Source organism: Ovis canadensis, chromosome 15 (genome assembly GCF_042477335.2).
Source record: "Ovis canadensis isolate MfBH-ARS-UI-01 breed Bighorn chromosome 15, ARS-UI_OviCan_v2, whole genome shotgun sequence".
In the NCBI taxonomy this organism is placed as follows: domain Eukaryota; kingdom Metazoa; phylum Chordata; class Mammalia; order Artiodactyla; family Bovidae; genus Ovis; species Ovis canadensis.
Genome location: NC_091259.1, coordinates 51,658,620 through 51,679,225, shown reverse-complemented (window position 1 = coordinate 51,679,225; position 20,606 = coordinate 51,658,620). Strand labels below are relative to the sequence as shown.

Genomic DNA, 20,606 nt, shown 5'->3' with positions numbered 1-20,606 from the left:
CAAAAGGAAAACCTGGAAGAAAACACAGAGGTAAATCTTTGTAACACTGGATTAGGCAACGGTTTCTTAGGTATGACACCAAAAAGCACAAGCAACAAAAAGAAAAAAAGATATAAATGATATTATATTAAATTAAAAATTTCATGCTATAAAAATATAAGACAGTAGAAAGACACCCACAGAATGGGAGAATTGTCTGCAAATGATATATATTGGCTAAGCTACTTGTATCTGGAATATATAAAGAACTCTTACAACTCAAAAATAAAAAAGACACATAATCCAATTTAAAAGTATGCAAAGGATTTAAACAGACATTTCTCCAAAGACATAAAATTGGCTAATAAATACATGAAGCAAAGCTCAACATCATTAGTCATTAGGGAAATACAAAGTAAAACCACAATAAGGTATTGGGTTGGCCAAAAAGTTCATTCAGGTTTTTTGTAACATCTTATGGGAAACCCCAAATGAACCTCTTGGTCAACCCAATATTACTTCACACCACCAGGATGACTATAATAAGAAAGACAGATAAAAACAAGCATTCGTTAGACTGTGAGATTGTGGAGAAATTAGAACCTTCATTCACTGCTGGTGGGAATGTAAAATTGTGCTGCCACTTTGGAAAACAGTTGGCAGTTCCTCAAAAAGTGATATATAGTTACCACATGACCCAGCATGACTCAATCCTGGATATATAGCCATGAGAAAGGAAATCATGTCCACACAAATACTTGTACTAATGTTCATAAAAACCAAAAAGTGGAAACCCAAATGTCCATCAGTGGATGACTGCATTGGCAAATGTGGGACTTTCCTATGGTCCAGTAGTTAAGATTCCAAGCTACCAATACAGGGGGCAGGGGTTCCATCCCTGGTGGGGGACATAAGACCCTACATGCCACATGGAGTGGCCAGAAAATTCTTTTTAATGTGGTATACCCAGAAAATGGAACATTATTCAGACATAAAAAGATACATTCTTCATGGATGAACCCTGATGCCAGTTTTATGAAATGTCCAGAACAGACAAGTCTACAGAGATATAAAATTAGTGGTGGCTCAGGGTTGGGTTTAGGGTGGCAGAATGGGGAGTACTCCTATGAATATGGTGTCTCTTTTGGGGTATGAAAAAAAGTTCTGGAATTAGATAGTGGTGATGGTTATACAACTCTACAAATACATAAAAAACAAATGAACTGTACACTTTACAGGGGTGCATATTATAGCATGTAAATTACATCTCAATGTAGGTGTTTAAAAAAACTTAAAAATTTTTAAGTGCCTTGGAGAGTGGACGTGACACAGCAATAATTGATGTACCAAATATATTTTCAGTATGAATGTGCACTCTGTTCTGGGCTAACATCACCTTCAGGGAAAAGTTGAAAGTGAATAGAAACCACAGTTCTCTCACTCTGATTCGCATTCTCATCACATTGACAAAAATGAAGCCTCTTTGGATATGAAAGTTAAACATTCAGGCTTCAGCAATACGTGAACCATGAACTTCCAGATGTTCAAGCTGGTTTTAGAAAAGGCAGAGGAACCAGAGATCAAATTGCCAACATCCGCTGGATCATGGAAAAAGCAAGAGAGTTCCAGAAAAACATCTATTTCTGCTTTATTGACTATGCCAAAGCCTTTGACTGTGTGGATCACAATAAACTGTGGAAAATTCTGAAAGAGATAGGAATACCAGACTACCTGACCTGCCTCTTGAGAAACCTGTATGCAGGTCCGGAAGCAACAGTTAGAGGTGGACATGGAACAACAGACTGGTTCCAAATAGGAAAAGGAGCACGTCGAGGCTGTATATTGTCATGCTGCTTATTTAACTTATATGCAGAGTACATCATGAGAAATGCTGGGCTGGAAGAAGCACAAGCTGGAATCAAGATTGCTGGGAGAAATATCAATAACCTCAGATATGCAGATGACACCACCCTTATGGCAGAAAGTGAAGAGGAACTAAAAAGTCTCTTGATGAAAGTGAAAGAGGAGAGTGAAAAAGTTGGCTTAAAGCTCAACATTCAGAAAACGAAGATCATGGCATCTGGTCCCATCACTTCAAAGGAAATAGATGGGGAAACAGTGGAAACAGTGTCAGACTTTATTTTGGGGGGCTCCAAAATCACTGCAAATGGTGACTGCAGCCATGAAATTAAAAGACGCTTACTCTTTGGAAGGAAAGTTATGACCAACCTAGATGGCATATTCAAAAGCAGAGACATTACTTTGCTGACTAAGGTCCGTCTAGTCAAGGCTATCGTTTTTCCAGTAGTCATGTATGGATGTGAGAGTTGGACTGTGAAGAAGGCTGAGTGCCGAAGAATTGATGCTTTTGAACTGTGGTGTTGGAGAAGACTCTTGAGAGTCCCTTGGACTGCAAGGAGATCCAACCAGTCCATCCTAAAGGAGATCAGTCCTGGGTGTTCTTTGGCAGGACTGATGCTAAAGCTGAAACTCCAGTACTTTGGCCACTTCATGCAAAGAGTTGACTCATTGGAAAAGACTCTGATGCTGGGAGGGATTGGGGGCAGGAGGAGAAGGGGACGATTGAGGATGAGATGGCTGGATGGCATCACTGACTCGATGGACGTGAGTCTGAGTGAACTCCAGGAGTTGGTGATGGACAGGGAGGCCTGGCATGCTGTGATTCATGGGGTCACAAAGAGTCGGACATGACTGAGCAACTGAACTGAACTGAATGACCTTAATCCTGGAGAGTATCTTATTCATTACCTTGGTGCAAATAAGTGATTGGTCTCAATGATAAAAACAAGCCAAACCCACATTCTTGATAGCATTTATAATTCTTTCCTAGTTTCAACATGAAATGCACTGCCTTCGCATAAGCTCTCACGGCTGTTGTTCTGGTGATGATGGTAGTGAGTGAAGTGGGAATTAGAAAGGGAGGAAGCAGCTGTAGGTGACAGCGGTGAAACATCGCTCCCACAGTGAATACTACAGAAGCTTTCAGAAAAAGGAAAACCCCGAGCCTCACTTTTATCCTTCATGCACACTGGCGCTCAAGAGATGTCCTTTACCTGTCCCAGCCCAGGGCCAAGTTAAGAGCTTGGTGGATGGCTCTGTGTGTTAAACAGAAAGAAAGGAAACGTCTTTCGTGGCTGCGAGCTGGGTGTGCCTGAACCGCGGCAGGCATGACTCCAATGTGGATTTTGATGGCTTCTGTTGGGCAGTTGTGTACCAGAAGGATGACAACTACTGCTGGGGTCTTAAAGCTCAAGCTTGGTGCTGTGTCTATGAGCAGACAGCCATTAAGCAGTCTTGACTGGAAGTTGAAGAGGTGAACTTGAATCCTTGACCTGTCCAAAGCAGTTGGCCTGACTTTTTGATGACGGCTACATGTTTTGTTACGTGGCTGACTTCTTTGGGGTGTGAAGAGAGGTAGTGACTACAATGCAAGGAATCAGGAGTTCTAACCAAAGGCAGATGTTTTGTCCTGAAGATTTCGAGGGCACTTATGATACCAGTCAGACATAACAGTCAGCCAGATGGATGCACATGGGATAGAAGAGCAAACAACTATTAATTGGTTGCTGCCCTGCAGAGCTGTTGGGATCCTAGCTTCCTGACAAGGGATCAAACCTGTGGCTGCTACAGGGGAAGCTCAGCCCTAACCATTGGACTACCATTTAATTCTCCAGCTTTCTATTTCAATAAATGTTTATAAATCAAAAAAAAAAAAAAAAGAAAGAAAGGAAAGGAGAGGCAGCCCCTGGAAGCTTTCTCAGGCCAGCTCTCGGGGTCCTCAGGGAACACAGTGAAGCAAGGAATCAACCCGCTAAGCATCAGCTTTCAACTGTCCCCATGGTAACGACGGTCACAATAATCATCAGAACCCATCATACCAGCGCCGGACATGCTCTACCAGCTTCAGGGCAGGCCCTCAGGGGGAGGCCAGAAGGTTTGTGGAAAGAACAGAAACTGAAATACATTAAAAGAACATGATGAAAAATACATTCTTTCCTTCCCTGAATTTCTGATCTAAGAAGGGTGGACCCACTGCTCTGAAAAGCTGCAACAGGAAAACCAAGCGCCAACTAGAAAAAGGGGAAAATGTAGATAACGGTGGTATTTGCTGGAGCCAAAAGGAAAAATGCTATGAAGATGCACCCAAGAAAGGAGTGGATGAAAACTGCCACCAGGCCCGTGGCAGCGCCCCTTGGCCACATGCCTGCAGAAGCGCAGCTGCTGCTCCCAGCAGTGGCCCAGCAGGTGAGGCATCGTGGGCAGGCACCACTGAGAGGAAACCCGGCAGGGCCCACTCAGGCAGAGGTGCCTGCTCACGGTGCTCCCGCCACCTCTCTCCAGCCAAGTCTCTCAGGCTCAGGGAATAATCCAGCAGCTTGAGACGCTGAGGACCAGGCTAACCCTTCACACGTGAAGCACAGACTTGAACACTCTGCGTGGCTGGCTTCCTGGGGCCTTCCGCCGAGGCCCTGAGAGCCAGCCCAGACTCCCATCGACGCTCTCTGCCTGACTCCTTTGGCTGGTCTGGGTGCAAGGAGAGAAGACACTCCCAAGCAAACGAAACAGCCACTGGGAATAAGAGCAGAGAAGCCAGGGGGATGAGAGGCTGTTTCACTAAAATTCAGCCAAAAACTACATGTTTGGAAAATGAAATTGTTCAAGTAGGATCTACCACCAATCCCGAATTGCTCAAAAACCCAGCTCTGACAAGTTATAGACAACCATCTGAAGAGCTACAACCCAAAGACGGGAATACAACAAGGCTCCACTGGAACTTCTTTACAGTCTCTGCCCTGAGACAGAAATCACAGTCCTGGGATCTCAAGGCGTAGTGGGAAGAACACCTGACTCGGAGTCTAGCTAATGCTAGTCAAGGGTCATTGCACACCTGAGTTTTGAAGACTCAACTTTCTCACTGTAAGAGCAATAATAATAACATGACCTACCTCATGTAATTGTAATCCAGACACAGTGAACCTTGATAAATCACTTTTCTTCCAGATCATGCTTCTCTGGGTATTTGGAAGTCGCTTTCTCCATTCCCAAGCTAGATTCATCATTTTTCAGACTCCCCGATACTGCCAGTCAATCCAGTGACTCTATGCCAGGCACTGTGCAAGGTACTAGGATATAAAAATGGGGGCTTTCCTGGTGGTTCAGTGGCTAAGACTCCAAGTCCCCAAGCAGGGGGCCTGGTTCAATCCCTGGTCAGGGAACTAGACCCCACACACCACGACTGAGACTTTGCACACCGCAACTAAGACCCAGCACAGCCAAATTAGGAAATATTAAATTTTTTCATAAACAAATAAAAACGAGCAGATACAATCCTTACCCTGGAGGAGCTAACTGTAAAGGGAGAAAAGCGAAGGAAAAAGTGGACTCCAGGAAGGCCTTATAGAGAGGTGACATTTGAAAGTAAGCCTTAACTTATTTGTGACCTAAAAAAAAGATGCATTTATTATGAAAGGTGCTGCTAGATTCTTTATAGAATAGCTAAATTTAAAAGCATTTTAAAGGATTAAATAATTTAATCCCTGTGGCAACTCTACAAAGTGGGTGCTATTATTATTTACATGTTACCAAGGAAACCAATGGAGAAGGAAATGGCAACCCACTCCAATGTTCTTGCCTGGAGAATCCCATGGACAGAGGTCCATGGGGTCACAAGAGTCGGTCAAGACTTAGTGACTAAACCACCACCACCACCACGGAAACAAAGATACACAGCAGTTAAATCGCTCGTCCCACGTCACACAGCTAGGAAGTGGCAAGGCAGAGTTGGAGCCCAGGTGGCCTGCACCAGCATCACAGCTCTGAGGCAGGTCTATGCATGACCTCCACCCATCTTCTAGTTCAGCTCTCACCATTCTGTGAAACAGTGGTAACTTTCCAATCAGGAAATGCAGGTCACTCACCCGGTGAAGGAACAGGGCAGGAACGCTGACTCAGCTCTGAGTCCACCATCCACTTACTTTCCTTAACATTGACAGGGGTGAGTGTCAAAAAAAGATGCAGAGTCACAGGCCCCATCTCTCCCTCTTGAATGGGACCCAGGAATCTACATGTTCAGCAAGCACTTCAGGCTGGTCTTATGGACCTGTGTGAAAAACTGTGTCCTACCAGATGCTGAGAGCTTGTAAAGGTTGAAGGGTCACTACTGACCATCTTCCCAAGAGTCTGCCCAGCTGTGACTGGGTACCCTTTCCTCCTCCCACCCCCAGCTTCTTCCACCTGCAAAGAACCACTGACCCTCAGCAGAGAAGCAGGCACATGATGGGTTCCAGTAAAAGCATCATCAACATCTGCCCTAAACAGGGTCCTCAGTCTTCAGTGTGCTCTGAGTTCCTGTATCTCAAAGCAGCTCTTCCTGCCACCCGCCCCTGGTAGCTAACAACGGTTTTCCTCACTTCCCCTCCCTTTCGAACTCCTGGGAACAAGAGTTTATAACTGATGGTTTATAAACTGGTGGTTTGCAACAACAAAAGTATGTCTCATTTGGCCTTCCCTTGATTTATTTATTTTTTAAGTTGAATTGGGTGAATATAAACAAAATGCAAATAAAAATTCAGATGCTGGATTCTCTTGAAAAATCTGCTATCATTTCTGTATTTTTATATGGCAGCAGCTGGCAGTCCATTTAGATGTAGCAAGCCCTCTCCAATTTACTGCTGTCTCTCCCCACCCAACGGTAACAGGTGGCCAGCTTTGCTCAGCTCGGTGATCTGACTCTCTCAGACGGCAGTTGAGTGCTGCGTCCCCCGTCCCAGCAGGGAAGGTTGGGGGCACTGCCCTGTGAGCAGCCATGCAAAGCCTCCCGGAGGGCAGGGCTTGTGCAGGGCAGGGAGGAGCTGATTCTGGCCCCTGGAAGCCTGCCATCTATCCCCCGAACTCCACTGGAGGAGCCAGCCTCGGGGCTCCCTGCTGCGGCTCAGGCCAGCCTGTATCCTGCAGTTCTCTCTCCTGCTCCCTTAGGTGTCTCTTCCCCTACAATCCAGTCTCACCACCCGGCCCACAGGTGCTCTCCCCACGGCCCGAGAGGAATCCCTTAGAGGTCAGTGTCTGAAGGGGGCTCCTTCTGATGGGTGACCAGCCTCTAAGAATGAACCTTCCGATCACCCTGGTTAGGTGACATTTCTAAATGTCTGCATGGTACTTTTCCGCAGGCCTAGTTTTGGACATGACTGGGTGCCTTGTCCCTGAGAAGGAGATGTCTGAACCCCAAGAGCACTGAGGAACAGATGCACGTGTGTGGAGGGAGGCCTCCCGATCTGCTGGGTTCAAGTCGCCATCGAGAGAAAACACAAACACCGCCCAGCACTCTGTTCTGCTGGTCCAGGTAAGAAGTCCGGAGCCTCCACAAAGGAAACCTCTAAACCACGAGGGAATTTCTGCTGAGTTGACATTCCACTAATCTCTTATGCAAACTCTTATGTGGAAGTAATAGCTTAGGAAGCAGCCCACAGGGAAGGAGAAGGCAGGCAAGGAAACCGAGCTCTGTGTGTCCTGAGAACCTGGGTTTAGCCCAATCTGGACAGTTGTGGTCCGACTGCCCTGGGGTCAACCCGCTACTCACCCTGCCCAGGGAACACCCACCAGACCACCCTCACCTTCTTACTGACTCCCCCCTGAAGTCCTTCTTCATTCCAGACCAAGAAGACAAGGATCAGACTGGCAGCTCCCCCAGAGAAGGGCCTACATCTTTAATTTCTTCCTCCAAGAGTCTCAGCAACCAACACTGGCACTTAAGCTTCAGGAAGGGTCATCGTTAGAAAGAGTTCCTTTTACCTACTCAAGCCAGACCTCTCTAGAGCGTGAGGTTTTGTAGGTGTCCCTGGACTGGGCTAAGGTGGGAGTGCTTCATTTACCTTTCAGAGTTCTGCCCAGATTGACAGCTCAGGCCTTGTTGCAGCAGCTCACCTCCACAGTCTTTGTTCCCGGACCCTCCTAGGACATTCACAGCCATCCCCCAGGTCTCCTGACACCCGGGCCCCCTCTGACCCCACACGGTTGAGAAAGCAGGGTGGCAGTACTTAGAGAGTTCTTCACGTTTTGAACAATCCTCAGTACCGAGCAGAGAGTTCTTCGCCTAAAAGGCCTGCAAATGTTAACTGATTTGCTAACTGATGGCAAAAGTGGGCCCCCAAGGAGTCAAAGGCCAGGAAGACAAAGGGCGCGAGAAATTCAAGCACTGGCCATTATCCTGTGAGGTGCACTCCTTCACTCCCCACAGCCCGGTGGCTGTACAACCAATGAATGGGAGGTTTCCAACTGTAGCTGTCACCCAGCTGGGCTGTCACCAGCAGGCCTTCCCCCCTGCCCCACCCCTCAGCCAGGCCCCTCTCCCGCCGGAGTTTCCGTCTCCTCACAAGCGCCCCTGGTACCTTCCAGGACGCTCCTGCAGTAACAGTTCATCCAACACACCCAGGAAGAGAGACTCTTCCTGGGAAACCTGCCTTCATCTCACTCACGCTGGCTTTCTCCTCCTCCACCCCTCTTTTCCTCCCTTCCTTTCCTGACCCATTTCTCACTGGTTATCCGCCCACAACCTTGTTTTCGGCTCTGTTGTACCTAAAATCAACCAGCTACAAGGGAAAGGGGAGAAAGTGGGCTCAGAGATTGGGTGCTGGGCATCAAAAGCTATCACAAGGAAGCCAGCAAGGTTTTTCTCAAGCTGATCCCGTAATTCTCTCCAAAACGCCAGACCCTTTTTCTCCATCAGTACCTCTACATACCTGGTACCTTGGATCTTTTCCATTCCAGCCCCAGATTCTGGGGTTCTAGGTCCAGAAAGCCCTTCGAGCAAAACTGTCAAGGGGATTATGAGCCTGGTCAAGTGGAGAGGGACCAAGATTTGTTTTGCTGGGAGACCAGAAGAATTGCCGAGTGTTTTTACAGGTCCTGTGAGGCTGAAATCCTCCTCAACCAGTCACAAAAAAGATTATTTTTGTTGTTGAATAATAACCAAAAAAAAAAAAAGTCAAGTTCTCTATCCATCCCCTCACTGTCCACTTATCACTCCCACATCCTCTTTCCCAACTCTCCTCCTCAAAGAGGCCTTTAAGTTGGGGTTTTCAACCTCAACCATTTTCAGTCCCTTTTCCTGCCAGATGGTCCTTCTCCACTTCAGTACTGATTTTGTGGAGGTTTGAAGCTGGGTTTAAATGTTTCCTGAAAGCCTAAAATGGGCTGAGGGCTTCTTAGGCAATTCCAGGCCAAAGGAAATCTGGTTGCTTCCAAGACAGTTTTATAAACCTTGACATAGCTGTTTCTGCCAGTCTGGAAACTCAGCTTCTTAGCAAGGACCTTAACCCAGCTCTGCCAGGACAATGGAGCCTGCTCCGTCAGGAGAATGGAGGCCTGCCCTCTTCCTCCCTGGCAAGAACAACCTTGTGGGTCCTATAAACATGTTGTGGATTCCAAGGCCACAGACCTAGCTCATACCAGGGCCTTCCCTCTGCCAGTCACAGCAGACTAAATGCCATTTCCTGCACATGCCAGGAATGTTTATGCCTCTAAGCTTTTATTCAACCAATTCCTTCCATCGTGAAGTCCTCCACCCCCCTTCTTTCTTAAATATCCAGTTCAAATGTCAACTTCTTTCTGAAGCTTTCCTGATCCTAAATCTTGACCTCATTCTCACCCTTCCCATCCTCTCCAGCCTAGCTGAACTCAACCTGACCGATGGCAAGATGCCTGCCCTACTCCAGAAAAACACACCACCCACAAGTCAACCTTCTCAAAAGTGGTAAGGGCTAAAGGGGCTGGGGAAGTCTCAACACCTTCATTTTCCTATCTGTAGTATAGGGAGAATACCCTGCCTCTACCATGAGAACATCAAAACCAGCGAGAAGCCATATATAAAATACAAAGCATACTCAGAACCAAGAGGTAACATACTTGAAGTCTCTGGCATTCCCCCGACTCTCAGCCTCAAGACCTCTTCCCTTGTCCTCACTCTCTTTTTTTGTTTCCCATTTCATCGAAAAAACAGAAACAATGAGAACAGACCCTCAATAAGCTACCATCATCAGATGCACCCATCACCAGCAACAGTGCAGACCTTGCCACTTCTCTGGCAAAACCCTAACATGGATCCCAATCATTCAAAGTAAGAGCCAAAATGTTCACAACGATCTATAAGGTCCTCATCCTCTAGGTCTCCATGATACTTCCAATCTCATTCCAACTACTCTTGCCCTTTACTCTTTCTCCACCAGCCACATCCTCCTTACTATTTCCTCAAATACACCAGGCACATTCCAACTCCAGGCTTCCACACCCACTGTCCCCGGTAACTAGAACATTCTCCCCCAAAAGAGGTTCCTCCCTCACCTCCCAGGTCTTTGGACAGACATCACCTTCTTAGTGAAAATTCCTCTAGATCACACTATAAAATTTAGTATTAAGAAATTACTATATTAAAAACCCTTCCTCCACCCTACTATCCCCTCAGCCCTCCTATTCTCCCTTCGCCTGTTTTACCCTTCTCCATAACATTCATCACCATCTAACACAACTACTCTTCTTTTCCATTTATTTATTATGTCTGTATAAGCTCCATGAGCCTAGGGATTTGGGGGTTTTGTTTATAGCTGTACCCTTAGTGCCTAGGACAGACCCTAGCACACAACAGGCTCTCAATAAATACTTTTAGAATTATTTATTTATGGCTATGCTGGGTCTTCATTGCTGCATGCAGGCTTTCTCTAGTTGCGGCATGCGGGGGCTGCCCTGCAGTTGCCACACAACAGCTTCTCATTGTGCTAACCTCTCCTGTTGTGGAGCACAGGCTCCAGGGCCTCAGTAGTGGCACATGGGCTTAGCTGCTTCATGGCATGTCGAATCTTCACGGACCAGGGATCGAACCCATCTACCCTGCAACGGCAGGCAGATTCTTAACCACTGGACCACCAGGGAAATCCAATCAATAAAAACATTTTAATGAAAAAAACATTTGCCACCAGCTCAGAGTGGCCATACCAGACAGAGTGAGAAGCTTGGTCAAGGTTTTCCATCATGGTTATTGCTTTTTGCCCTGTTCTTGCTCCAAGGTCTCCTTGGCTTTTGCTCACTGTTTTCCTTCTTCCAGAAAGAAGGCCCATCTTCCAACACCACCAGCCTTCCCAGTTCAGACTCTGACCCACCTATAGCAAACACGTCCACTCAAAACTTTCAGAAGGGAATCATGTTCTCTGAACACCTCTGAACAGATTCAGATCAGGAATGGCTTCAGCCCCAGAACTGAAGTTGCTCTCTGCAAAGATTACAATGATTTTCCTGTTATAAAACACAAAGATCCTTTCTCTGGGGCTTAATGAATGACAGGGCTTTCGTATCCTGATGTCTGCTGCTTGAGACACCACTGATCAGCCCTCTCTGAAGCACTGTGATGTAGTTAACTCTCAATCTGGAGTACGCTCTCTGGGGGTAACATTTTACCATCTGCCTGGAAGATCTTTATGCTCATCCAGGCACAGGTCATGAAAGGCTGCGGAAATATCATAAGAGAAGCAGACGGAGAGACAGGTGTGGCATCTGAGACTTTCATTTGTTTACCCACTTGAACCCTTCCAGGGCATCTTCCTGGCCAGGGCCCCCTGCCACTGTGCTATATCCTGGTCCTTGCCCTTGAGCAGCTCTCCATCCTGCCTGAGATGGTCAAGTAAAGGAAAGATGCTGGTACAATGTAACAAGAGCTCTGACAGGTATGGACACAGAGCTCTGAGAGCAAGGAGAAAGACACCTAACCAGGTGGACAGGACAGATGCGGGAGAGGGTTCCGGAGGAGACAGGAAGTGACACTGGGCTGAGTCTTGTAGGACTTGTTGAAGACAAAGAAAACAGAGGAAGAATGTTGCTGCTAGCAGAAGGAAAACTGTGAGCAAAAGCCAAGGAGACCTTGGAGCAAGAACAGGACAAAAAGCAATAACCATAATGGAAAACCTTGATCAATCAGATTACACTAAATAAGAGCTCTGTTCGTTAAAAAATGCCATTTAGAGAGCGAAAAAGGAAACTTCAGAGTGGGTACACAGATTATAGAACTCAGCAGAGTGGGAACATTAGGTACACAAAGCAAAGTTATCTAGAAGTTGAGTAACTCTCAAACTGCAGATCTTGGCCAGATCATTGGGGCTGAATCTCCCTTTGGATAAAAGTCCCAGTCTTAGAAGGCAGTAGAAGAAAGTGTATGTACACAACCAGGCTTGGTTGTTCTAAGTACACGTTTATCTCATTTAATCTAGCTGTCATTATCTCTATTTTATGGAGGAAGAAACCGAGGCTCAGGCTAAGTAATTTGCCCAGGGTTTTATAGTAAGTGTAGACCCCAGAGTCTGCAGAGTTTGGCACTAAGCTCTGTAACAGAAACCAGAGCAGTAAGTCCCTTGGTCTCTGTCATATCTTGTGGCAGGAAGCCATCCTCCATCCTGAGTACACTCCTGCAGCCGAGCTCTATCTGGATAGAGTTAGAAATGGCAATAGTCTCATGTCTGGCCCCCAAATTTTGGTGTTAAAATCCCATTTTTCTTTAAGCCATTTAGTTCATAGGGCCCTGAATCAACAAAACCTAAACATAAAAAGGACTTTCCTGGTGGTCCAGTGGTTAAGACTTCATGCTCCCAATATAGGGCCATGGGTTCGACCCCTGGTCAGGGAACTAGTAAGATCCCACATGCTGTGTGTCGTGGCAATGGTAAATAAATGAAAGAGATGCTCCTCTTTTGCTGTTCTTCAAGTCATTTCTCTTTGTCATTCTTCCCCACCCAGGGACAGAGGCACTCACAAACACAGACCCTGGTAAAATAAAAGCCTTCCCCTATACAGTCTAGCAGGAGCTGAGACTGAAGATAAGGGGCATTCGTCCATCCATCTACCCAACTGCTTTAAAGGTTATGATGGGGACAGAATTGGCCTTTTTCCTCCTTTAAATGAAGCAAGTGCTACTTGGCTTCTGTGGTTCTCAAACTGTGTGCAGAGGTGCCTGAGAGTACTACAGGGAACTCACAGGGGGTGCTGCAAGATATTTTAAATTTTTGAGGGAAACAAGGGCAATATTCAACATTTGTCGGATATCCCGTGAGTTTTAACATGAGATTGCACTACATTCTTTTCGATGATGTCATTTCTTTGTGAAGCTGGGTTTTCAGCAGCTGCTGTGATTAAAAAGCAGTAACGGTGTGAAAAGCAATGTGGAACAGGAAATGGGGTGGCAATATCCAATGCAGTTCCAACACGTGAGATGTGCAGTGCCCAGTACATCCCATTAGTTAGTGACTATGGCTATTTGAGAATGAAATACAAATATTTTTAATTGAAACAGATGTACAATATTATGCTAGGTTCAGGCGTACTAGGTAGTGATTTGATATTTGTATATGTTATGATCACCATGATAAATCCAGTCCTATACAAGTTATTACAATATTATTGACAATATTCCTTGTGCTGTATATTACATCCTCATGACTTACTTATCAGATAACTGGAGATTTGTACCTCTTAATCCCCTGCACCTATTTCACCAATCCCCCCAACCCTCCTCTAAAAACATTTTTCCTTTCAATTTATATATATAATGTTTTTAAATGGCTACTCAGTTATTAGGATGTATAGGCACTTACTAAACTGTTTACACTTAAATATTGCATAAAAATATTCCACCTCTGAGCATTGTGAAAAATTACTTCAGCACAAAAGGCCCACCAACTGAGGGCGTTTGGGAACCTCTGCAGCAGGTGTTTTTAAGTCTCTGCATCAAGGAGCCACGGAGGAGCTCAGGGCGGACCCAACCTGCCCCAGCAGGACGTGGGCAGCTAGCACTCAGGCCTGTGGACGGCACGCTCAGGCTTCCCCCGCAGCTGACAGAACAGCTGCCCCTCTGCCTGGAGAGATGAGGCTGCGCACCAGCTCCCTCTCAGCTGCCTACATCTGCATCAGCTTTACCCCAGGCTCCCGGGCTCCCCTCTGAACTCCCTCCTTGAAAAGTTATACTCAGCAGGAACCTCATGAATAAAACCCCAAGCCAGCCCAGAAGCCAGCAGGCCAGCAGGGGACTTCCACACACGCTCAGACTTGAGCAATGCCCACAAACCAAACCATTAATCCACAGAGGGAGGGAGTGATGGGAATCTGGAAGAGGGATTCCACAGGCAGCCCAGCCGCTGAAAGGCCAACTGGGCTTTTGGGTGAAGATTTACATGAAAATTATGCCTTTGTGTCCTGCTAGTCTCCCCCAGCCCCACCACCGCCCTGGGGGTCTCTGGTCTGATACATTCCCTCCCTCTATTCTTCCTTGAAGTCATAATCCTCCGTTGGTGACATCACAGCTGTTGATACAATAGCCAACTGTTGTGATGTCACAAGACTCCAACTTTTATCATTTTCAGTAGGGAGTGGGGTTAGAGAATGTGATAAAGGGCTTAAACTGCATAAAGTCATAGAACTGGAATTTGCTTTTTCATGCTAATTTCCCTGGTAATGAAGGGCACTGGCTCAGAAAATGAAAGGCAAGCAAGCCACTGGCAGCAAGGCTGTGTGCAGATTCATCTAAACCAAGGGGAGTGGGATGGGGTAGTGGGGCTAGGACAGAACAGAGACAAAAGTTTTTAATTCCAGGATTAGCCAAATATGAAGATCTTCTCAGTCTGGCCAAGTTTAGAACTTTCTCTTTCCATTATCCGTTGTCTGAGCCCAGGGTGAGCAGAGCAAAGCTGAAATGCAGGAAAAGCTCCAGGCTGGAAAGTTCCTTGGAAATTAACGTTTGTGAAACTGCCTTGGGTTCTGGATTCCACACTGTCCGAGGGACAGACTCAGTTTGGATGCATCCTGAGAACCAGGATGGACAAGGCATTCACAGGCATGTCACAGGAGAAACAACTAAAGAACCGAGAATGTTTACCCTGGAGAAGACTGAGGATGGGTGAAGCTGAAAATTGCCTTGAGAATTCTGAAAGGCCCTCATGTGAAAAAGGGATTAGACATGTTATCTGTGGTCCCCCAAAGAGATCTTAGACAATGAGAAGATCCAGAATGGCCAAAATGAGAACATTTTATTCTTAAATTTCAATTACAGACAATAAGTTCTTTTTAATTCCTCACTTCTAAATTACAAACTAGGCTCCTGAGGACAAAGACAGTCGGCACCACTATGGCATACCCCAGTGGCACATAGTAAGAACTTATTAATATTTGTGAAATAAATGAACTAATGAAGCAAGGACAATGGTCTGCTTGAAGCTGGTGCTTACTCATTCGCTCGATTAGTATTTCTGAATCCCTACCGCATGCCACTCACTCAGTTAAGATGCTAGGGATACAGGGTGACAGAAGTAGATAAGGTTAGTCTTCCCCTCCCCCTGCTTTGTAGATTGGCACAGACAGCATGTAAGGTCCCTTCCACTCTTGAGATTCCTTCATTTTCAGAGATGACTCAGATATTTTAAACTGAGAGGAAACAGGACCCTAATAGATAAATCCCACCCACCACTACTGCTACTGTTCACAAGCCTGGAAATCTGGACCAAGCTAAGGCTACCTTCAGCCAGGGAGGGGCCCCATGCAGAAATAGCCCAGTGCTGGACCAGACCAGCCCAACCCAGCTGGGCATTTTATCCAAGACCCCCAAGCACCCCAGACAAGACAAAGTAGGCTCCTATGTAAACCAGGGCTCCCTCAGCCCAGCAATAAGTCAGTACGGTCCAGTTCAGTAACCTGGGGTCTCTCGGATACCCTCACTTCTCTAAGGAACTTAAAATGTCCCCATCGGCCTCAGACTATTATCTTGCAAGGAAAGAATTCCAAGATCTTCCAGGCTGTACTGGGGACACAGACTCGGTTCCAACTTCTGAGGGTATGAACTAAAGGTAATGAAACTAAAGGTAACAAAACGGATGATTTAACAACTCTGATATGCAATATACCAGATACACAATATACACAGACATTCTCCTCTCCAGGGTAGTCCTTCGAGGCCTGAATGTTTATTCCAATACATTCTCAAAACATTCCTAAAATTCCTATTTGGCAATTGCCCTCAGAAACTTTGGAACATTATCTGAATTTTCTCTGAAGGAAAATCTGCATCCATTAAGGATGCTAACTCATTCAGAGCCATAGGACAAAAAGGGTGCAAACCAGAGAAAAGTACCTTGGGTCAAAACCAGCAGCAACTGTCAAGTAACCTGTGGAGCCTTGATATCAAAAGGGGTGCATACTGAGACTGTCCCAAATCTCCAATTTTTTAATATAATTTAATTTAGGTTAATTTATTTTTTTGGCCATGCCACACGGCTTGTGGGATCTTAGATTCCCCGACCAGGGACTGAACCCGCACCCTCAGCAGTGAAAGCATGGAGGTTCCCTAGCCACTGAACAGCCAAGGAATTCCTGAAATCTCTACTTTTTAAGAGTACAACTGTTTGAGGTCCCAGACCCCTCCCAGTATCTAATAAACACCAAGAACCTCCACAGAAAATTTCTAAGAACAGAAACTTCTGTCTACCAGTTTAGGAGGTTCACAAGTGCCCAAAGTTCCTCACAGACTCACTCTTAAGAATCCTTGTGCTAACCCACTTTACCTGCCCCGCAAGTGCACAGGTAATTGTGACTGGAGGCCTATAGAACTCAGCAGGTATGCCAACACTGGGCACTGAGAGTGTGCCAACAAGGTGCCCTGCTTCCCTGAGTCCTTGAACCACTGCTTCAAACTTGGATGCCAGCAATTTACAAACTGCTACGCATCACAGGGGAGAAGGCAATGGCACCCCACTCCAGTACTCTTGCCTGGAAAATCCCATGGACGGAGGAGCCTGGTAGGCTGCAGTCCATGGGGTCGCTGAGAGTTGGACACGACTCAGTGACTTCACTTTCACTTTTCACTTGCATGCATTGGAGAAGGAAATGGCAACCCACTCCAGTGTTCTTGCCTGGAGAATCCCAGAGGCGGGGTAGCCTGGTGGGCTGCCGTCTATGGGGTCGCACAGAGTCAGACACGACTGAAGCGACTTAGCAGCAGCATGCCTCACAGGCCTTCAGGAGTGAGGAATAGTTATACCCTGCCATATATGGAATCTAGAAAAATGGCACAGATAAACCTATTTGCAGGAATAGGAATAGAAACACAGACGTAGAGAAGAGACTTGAGGTCACAGCAGAGGAAGGAGAGGGCGAGACAGATCGAGGGAACGCCACTGACATAAATACACGAGCCCGTGTGAAACAGAGGGCTAGCGGAAGCTGGTGTACTGCACAGGGAGCTCGGCTCAGTGCTCTGTGATGCCCTAGAGGGGTGGGATGCGGTGGGGGGTGGGAGGGAGGCTCAGGGGCAGGGGGTGTATGTATACATATGGCTGGTTCACGATTTGTACAGCAGAAAGTAACACAATATTGTAAAGCAGTTACACTCCAATGTTTTCTAAAAAGAGGAATAGTTGAATGCAAAAACATCAGACACAAATGCCAAAGATCCCAAGACTCAAATGTGACATTTTCTAAAGCGGTTTGTGAACTGGTGCTGAAGACAATTCCTAAAGAGGAATCAAACCTACCTTGGGTAACTGCAGGTTTTTAGCCATGTAAGTGCACAAATGAAGAGCAAGCTGTGGGCACAGCACATATTTCTCCCCCTTCCCTAAGCTCCCAGTCTCCCTAAGGGATGCATGGGGAAGATGCCTCCTCCCTTCTTCTGGGCCAGCCAGCATGCCCACCAAGCAGTTCTTGACACACAAAGAGCCACCCAAGTCACATCTGACTCATGCCAGAGCTCTCTGTAATGAGGTATGACATGTGTCTAAGCTCTTGTATATTTTCACATTTGTAGCCTACAATTAGGCATTTCTGAGGGATGTAGCTGACTATGGTTCTGTTTCGTGACCTATAATTATTCACACAGGCATCACAGCCCATCCAGGCAACTGTCAGGCTAGAGGCACTCTGAGCTCAGACCTCACGGAGGAGGTTGCTCAGCTCTACAGTTAGTGACAGGCCTCCAGGGTCCACATTGCTCTTCCTGGGCTGCACATGGAGACGCTATCCCCTCTGTTCCCTTCACCAATCTTCCTCATCCACTGCCCAGCTCAGCACAGTGCAATCCCAACCCCAAGGATTGGCATCTCTGTGGACCCAGTATCCACAAATATGGACCACTTTGCTGGACATATTCTCCATTACCAAGGCCGTAGTGATTTAAAGCAACTTCTCAAACTCCCTACAGATCTCTCGCTTGAGGAAAAATGGGTCACATCCACCAGCCCACAGAACCTTGCGGTCCACTGCTGTGGGGCTGGGCGGTGGGAGCCGACATGGGCCACCTCTCTGAGCCAGCCTCTCTGCCACTAGTTGCAGAGGCCTCGCTGCTCCCAAGGGCTCAACAGAGTAATTCTCCCCCTTGCAAACACCCACCATCATGCTTCCCCACTGCCTCCCTTGCTGGGAGGGAAGGTCTGGTTAGCCCTTAAGATCTGTCCCTAATGATATTTCACATTTATATTTAGTTCCATTGAGAACTAGTTTCTTGATTCTTTAATGGAAGCTCAAGTCTTGATTCTAAATATAATCAATGATACCGCCACTGGCCAGCACAGAGCAGCTGTTAAGTACAACCACGGCCCACAATCGGAGCAGCACGCAGTTTACGCATGAGCCCAATATCTCACCACAATTACTATGCAAGTTACCCTTCTTCCCCAACTCTAGTTCCAAGTCCTTCAGAGTCTAAAAAGTTTTAGACTTATCAAAACAACATTCATTGCTAGCTCATTTGAGTCTGCCAAACAAACCCCAGTGCTTAAATGCAAAAGGTTTTTTCTCCATTTAACAAAGGAGACTAGCTCAGGGAGGCTGTCTTGCCCCCAAGGTCACTCAACCTGTAAGTGCCGAACCAGGTCTAAAACTACTATGCAGTTCTTCTTGTGTCAATAATTAACTACCTCATCTGGCTTACTGTAAGAATAAAAGGGCTAAAATACAAAAAGTACTTAGAATAATGTCTGGTCCACTGTGAGGACTGTTATTACTGGTGCTGTTGTTGTTGTTATTAAGAATATTATTACCATCACCATCAGACCCCTCCCATTCCAAACCTAAAGCTCCTTCCTCTCTGTCCTTGTGCAACTTCACAAGGATTACTCAGGGGGCAGCTTCATCTAACCTGAGTGAGTCTAACCACGCAGTCTGCCTATGGAATCTGGAACTTACTGGGCTTTCCATCTTACCATTCCACAAACTTCCCCATGCTTTTGTGCACAGTTGCATGCACACATGTAATTACCCTTTCTGCAAGTCTAACTCTCTAGTCTCTCAGCCTCCAAGGTCATGTGTGCTATGTTAGCCAACATTCTGTGGCTTGCCCTCCCTGCAGTTCCCAACTTTTCACTCATTTGGTTCCTCTCTTCTACAATCAGTTAATGAGTATCGGATTCTTTACCAGGCACCGGGGAGGGTAATATTCCTTGCCCTCCAATACCAGATGAGAAGCACAGGAAGAGTGGGACACACAAGGGGAGTGAGAGCACAGAGGTGCCAGAAAATAACTCTGTCTGAGAGCAGTACAATAAATTTTAGAAAAGCAATGCTCAAATGAGAGTGACTAGACGTACCTGCGCAAAGGGAGGGAAGGACATTCAGAGCCAAGAGAACAGCATTTAGACAGGATTTCAAGGCTGAATTATACAGAATATGGTTATCTCACACTGCCAGCACGAAGGCGCTGTGTGTGTATACACTTGTATATGTGTGTGCAAGAGAGAGAGACAGAGACAAAGAGAAAGAGAAAAAGCAGAGAGAGAAAATGAGATGGAGGAGGCTGAGCCCACACTGCTTGAGGGTGGCAGGCAGCTGGGACAACACACGTCACCTCTGCCTTTCCATGGTCTGAGTGGCAATCCCAACTCCTTGGTATGCTTACAGTGCACCAATTTTAAATGCAAAATCCTTTAACAACTGTTTTCTCTTTCCTTATGTCTTCCCTTCCTTCTAAAGGTCTGTTTATCTCAATTCTCATTTCTGCCCCACTCTGAGCCCAGAGTTTTAGTGCCAATGCTTTTACACAAATCCAGCTTCACGTCCTGAGCAAAATATAATTTCATAGGAATGTAATTCTGGAATGATCTCATTGAAAAAGCACATCCAGCAAAGGCCATGAGCAAATTTCAGGCCAGCCCATTCACACCCAGAGCCAAGAAGATCGCAGACCCCTTTCCCTTAAATGGACAACATGCCTGGGACCCAGCAAAGCACACCAGCTGCCCACGGGTATTATCCTGCCCACAGTCAGCCTGCCTGCTTGCAGCCCGAGGCCTGGGCCTACAGCAGCGACCACCACAAATCATTCTGCACCGTACAAGGACAGATTTTCAGGAGAGCATCCAAGCAAACAAGCCTCACTGCCTAGACTCTCCCCATGTCCCTTGGGAGGCTCTGGCTGCAGGCCAGGAAACATCAGCTGAAACTCCTTAACACCCCCGTCACAACCCTGTCAGGCAGAAGGTCCAGAAGCCAAGCTGGTGCAAATGTTCCCCACACCCACCTGCCTTCCCTACCTCTGAGAAGCTCAGCTGCTGTCCACCTCTATTGAGAAAGTCAAGAGAGTAGGGTGTTTGACTCTG

At 46.5% G+C, this 20,606-nt stretch overlaps 1 protein-coding gene across 17 annotated transcripts in view; it reads right to left on the bottom strand.

Annotated features, from left to right (window-relative positions):
- The window catches only part of DENND2B (DENN domain containing 2B), a 167,496-nt gene that overhangs the window by 62,472 nt on the left and 84,418 nt on the right, over positions 1-20,606 (bottom strand). Inside the window, exon 1 of one of the 17 annotated variants that reach the window (XM_069554479.1) lies at positions 8,736-8,891. The exons of 15 other annotated variants lie outside the window; for them this stretch is intronic. In XM_069554479.1, the coding sequence (XP_069410580.1) occupies positions 8,736-8,758 (23 nt within the window). In that variant the 5' untranslated portion in view covers positions 8,759-8,891. Of the gene's footprint in view, positions 1-8,735; positions 8,892-20,606 lie in introns of those variants that run through there. One more of the 17 variants, XM_069554470.1, reaches the window with a different exon arrangement.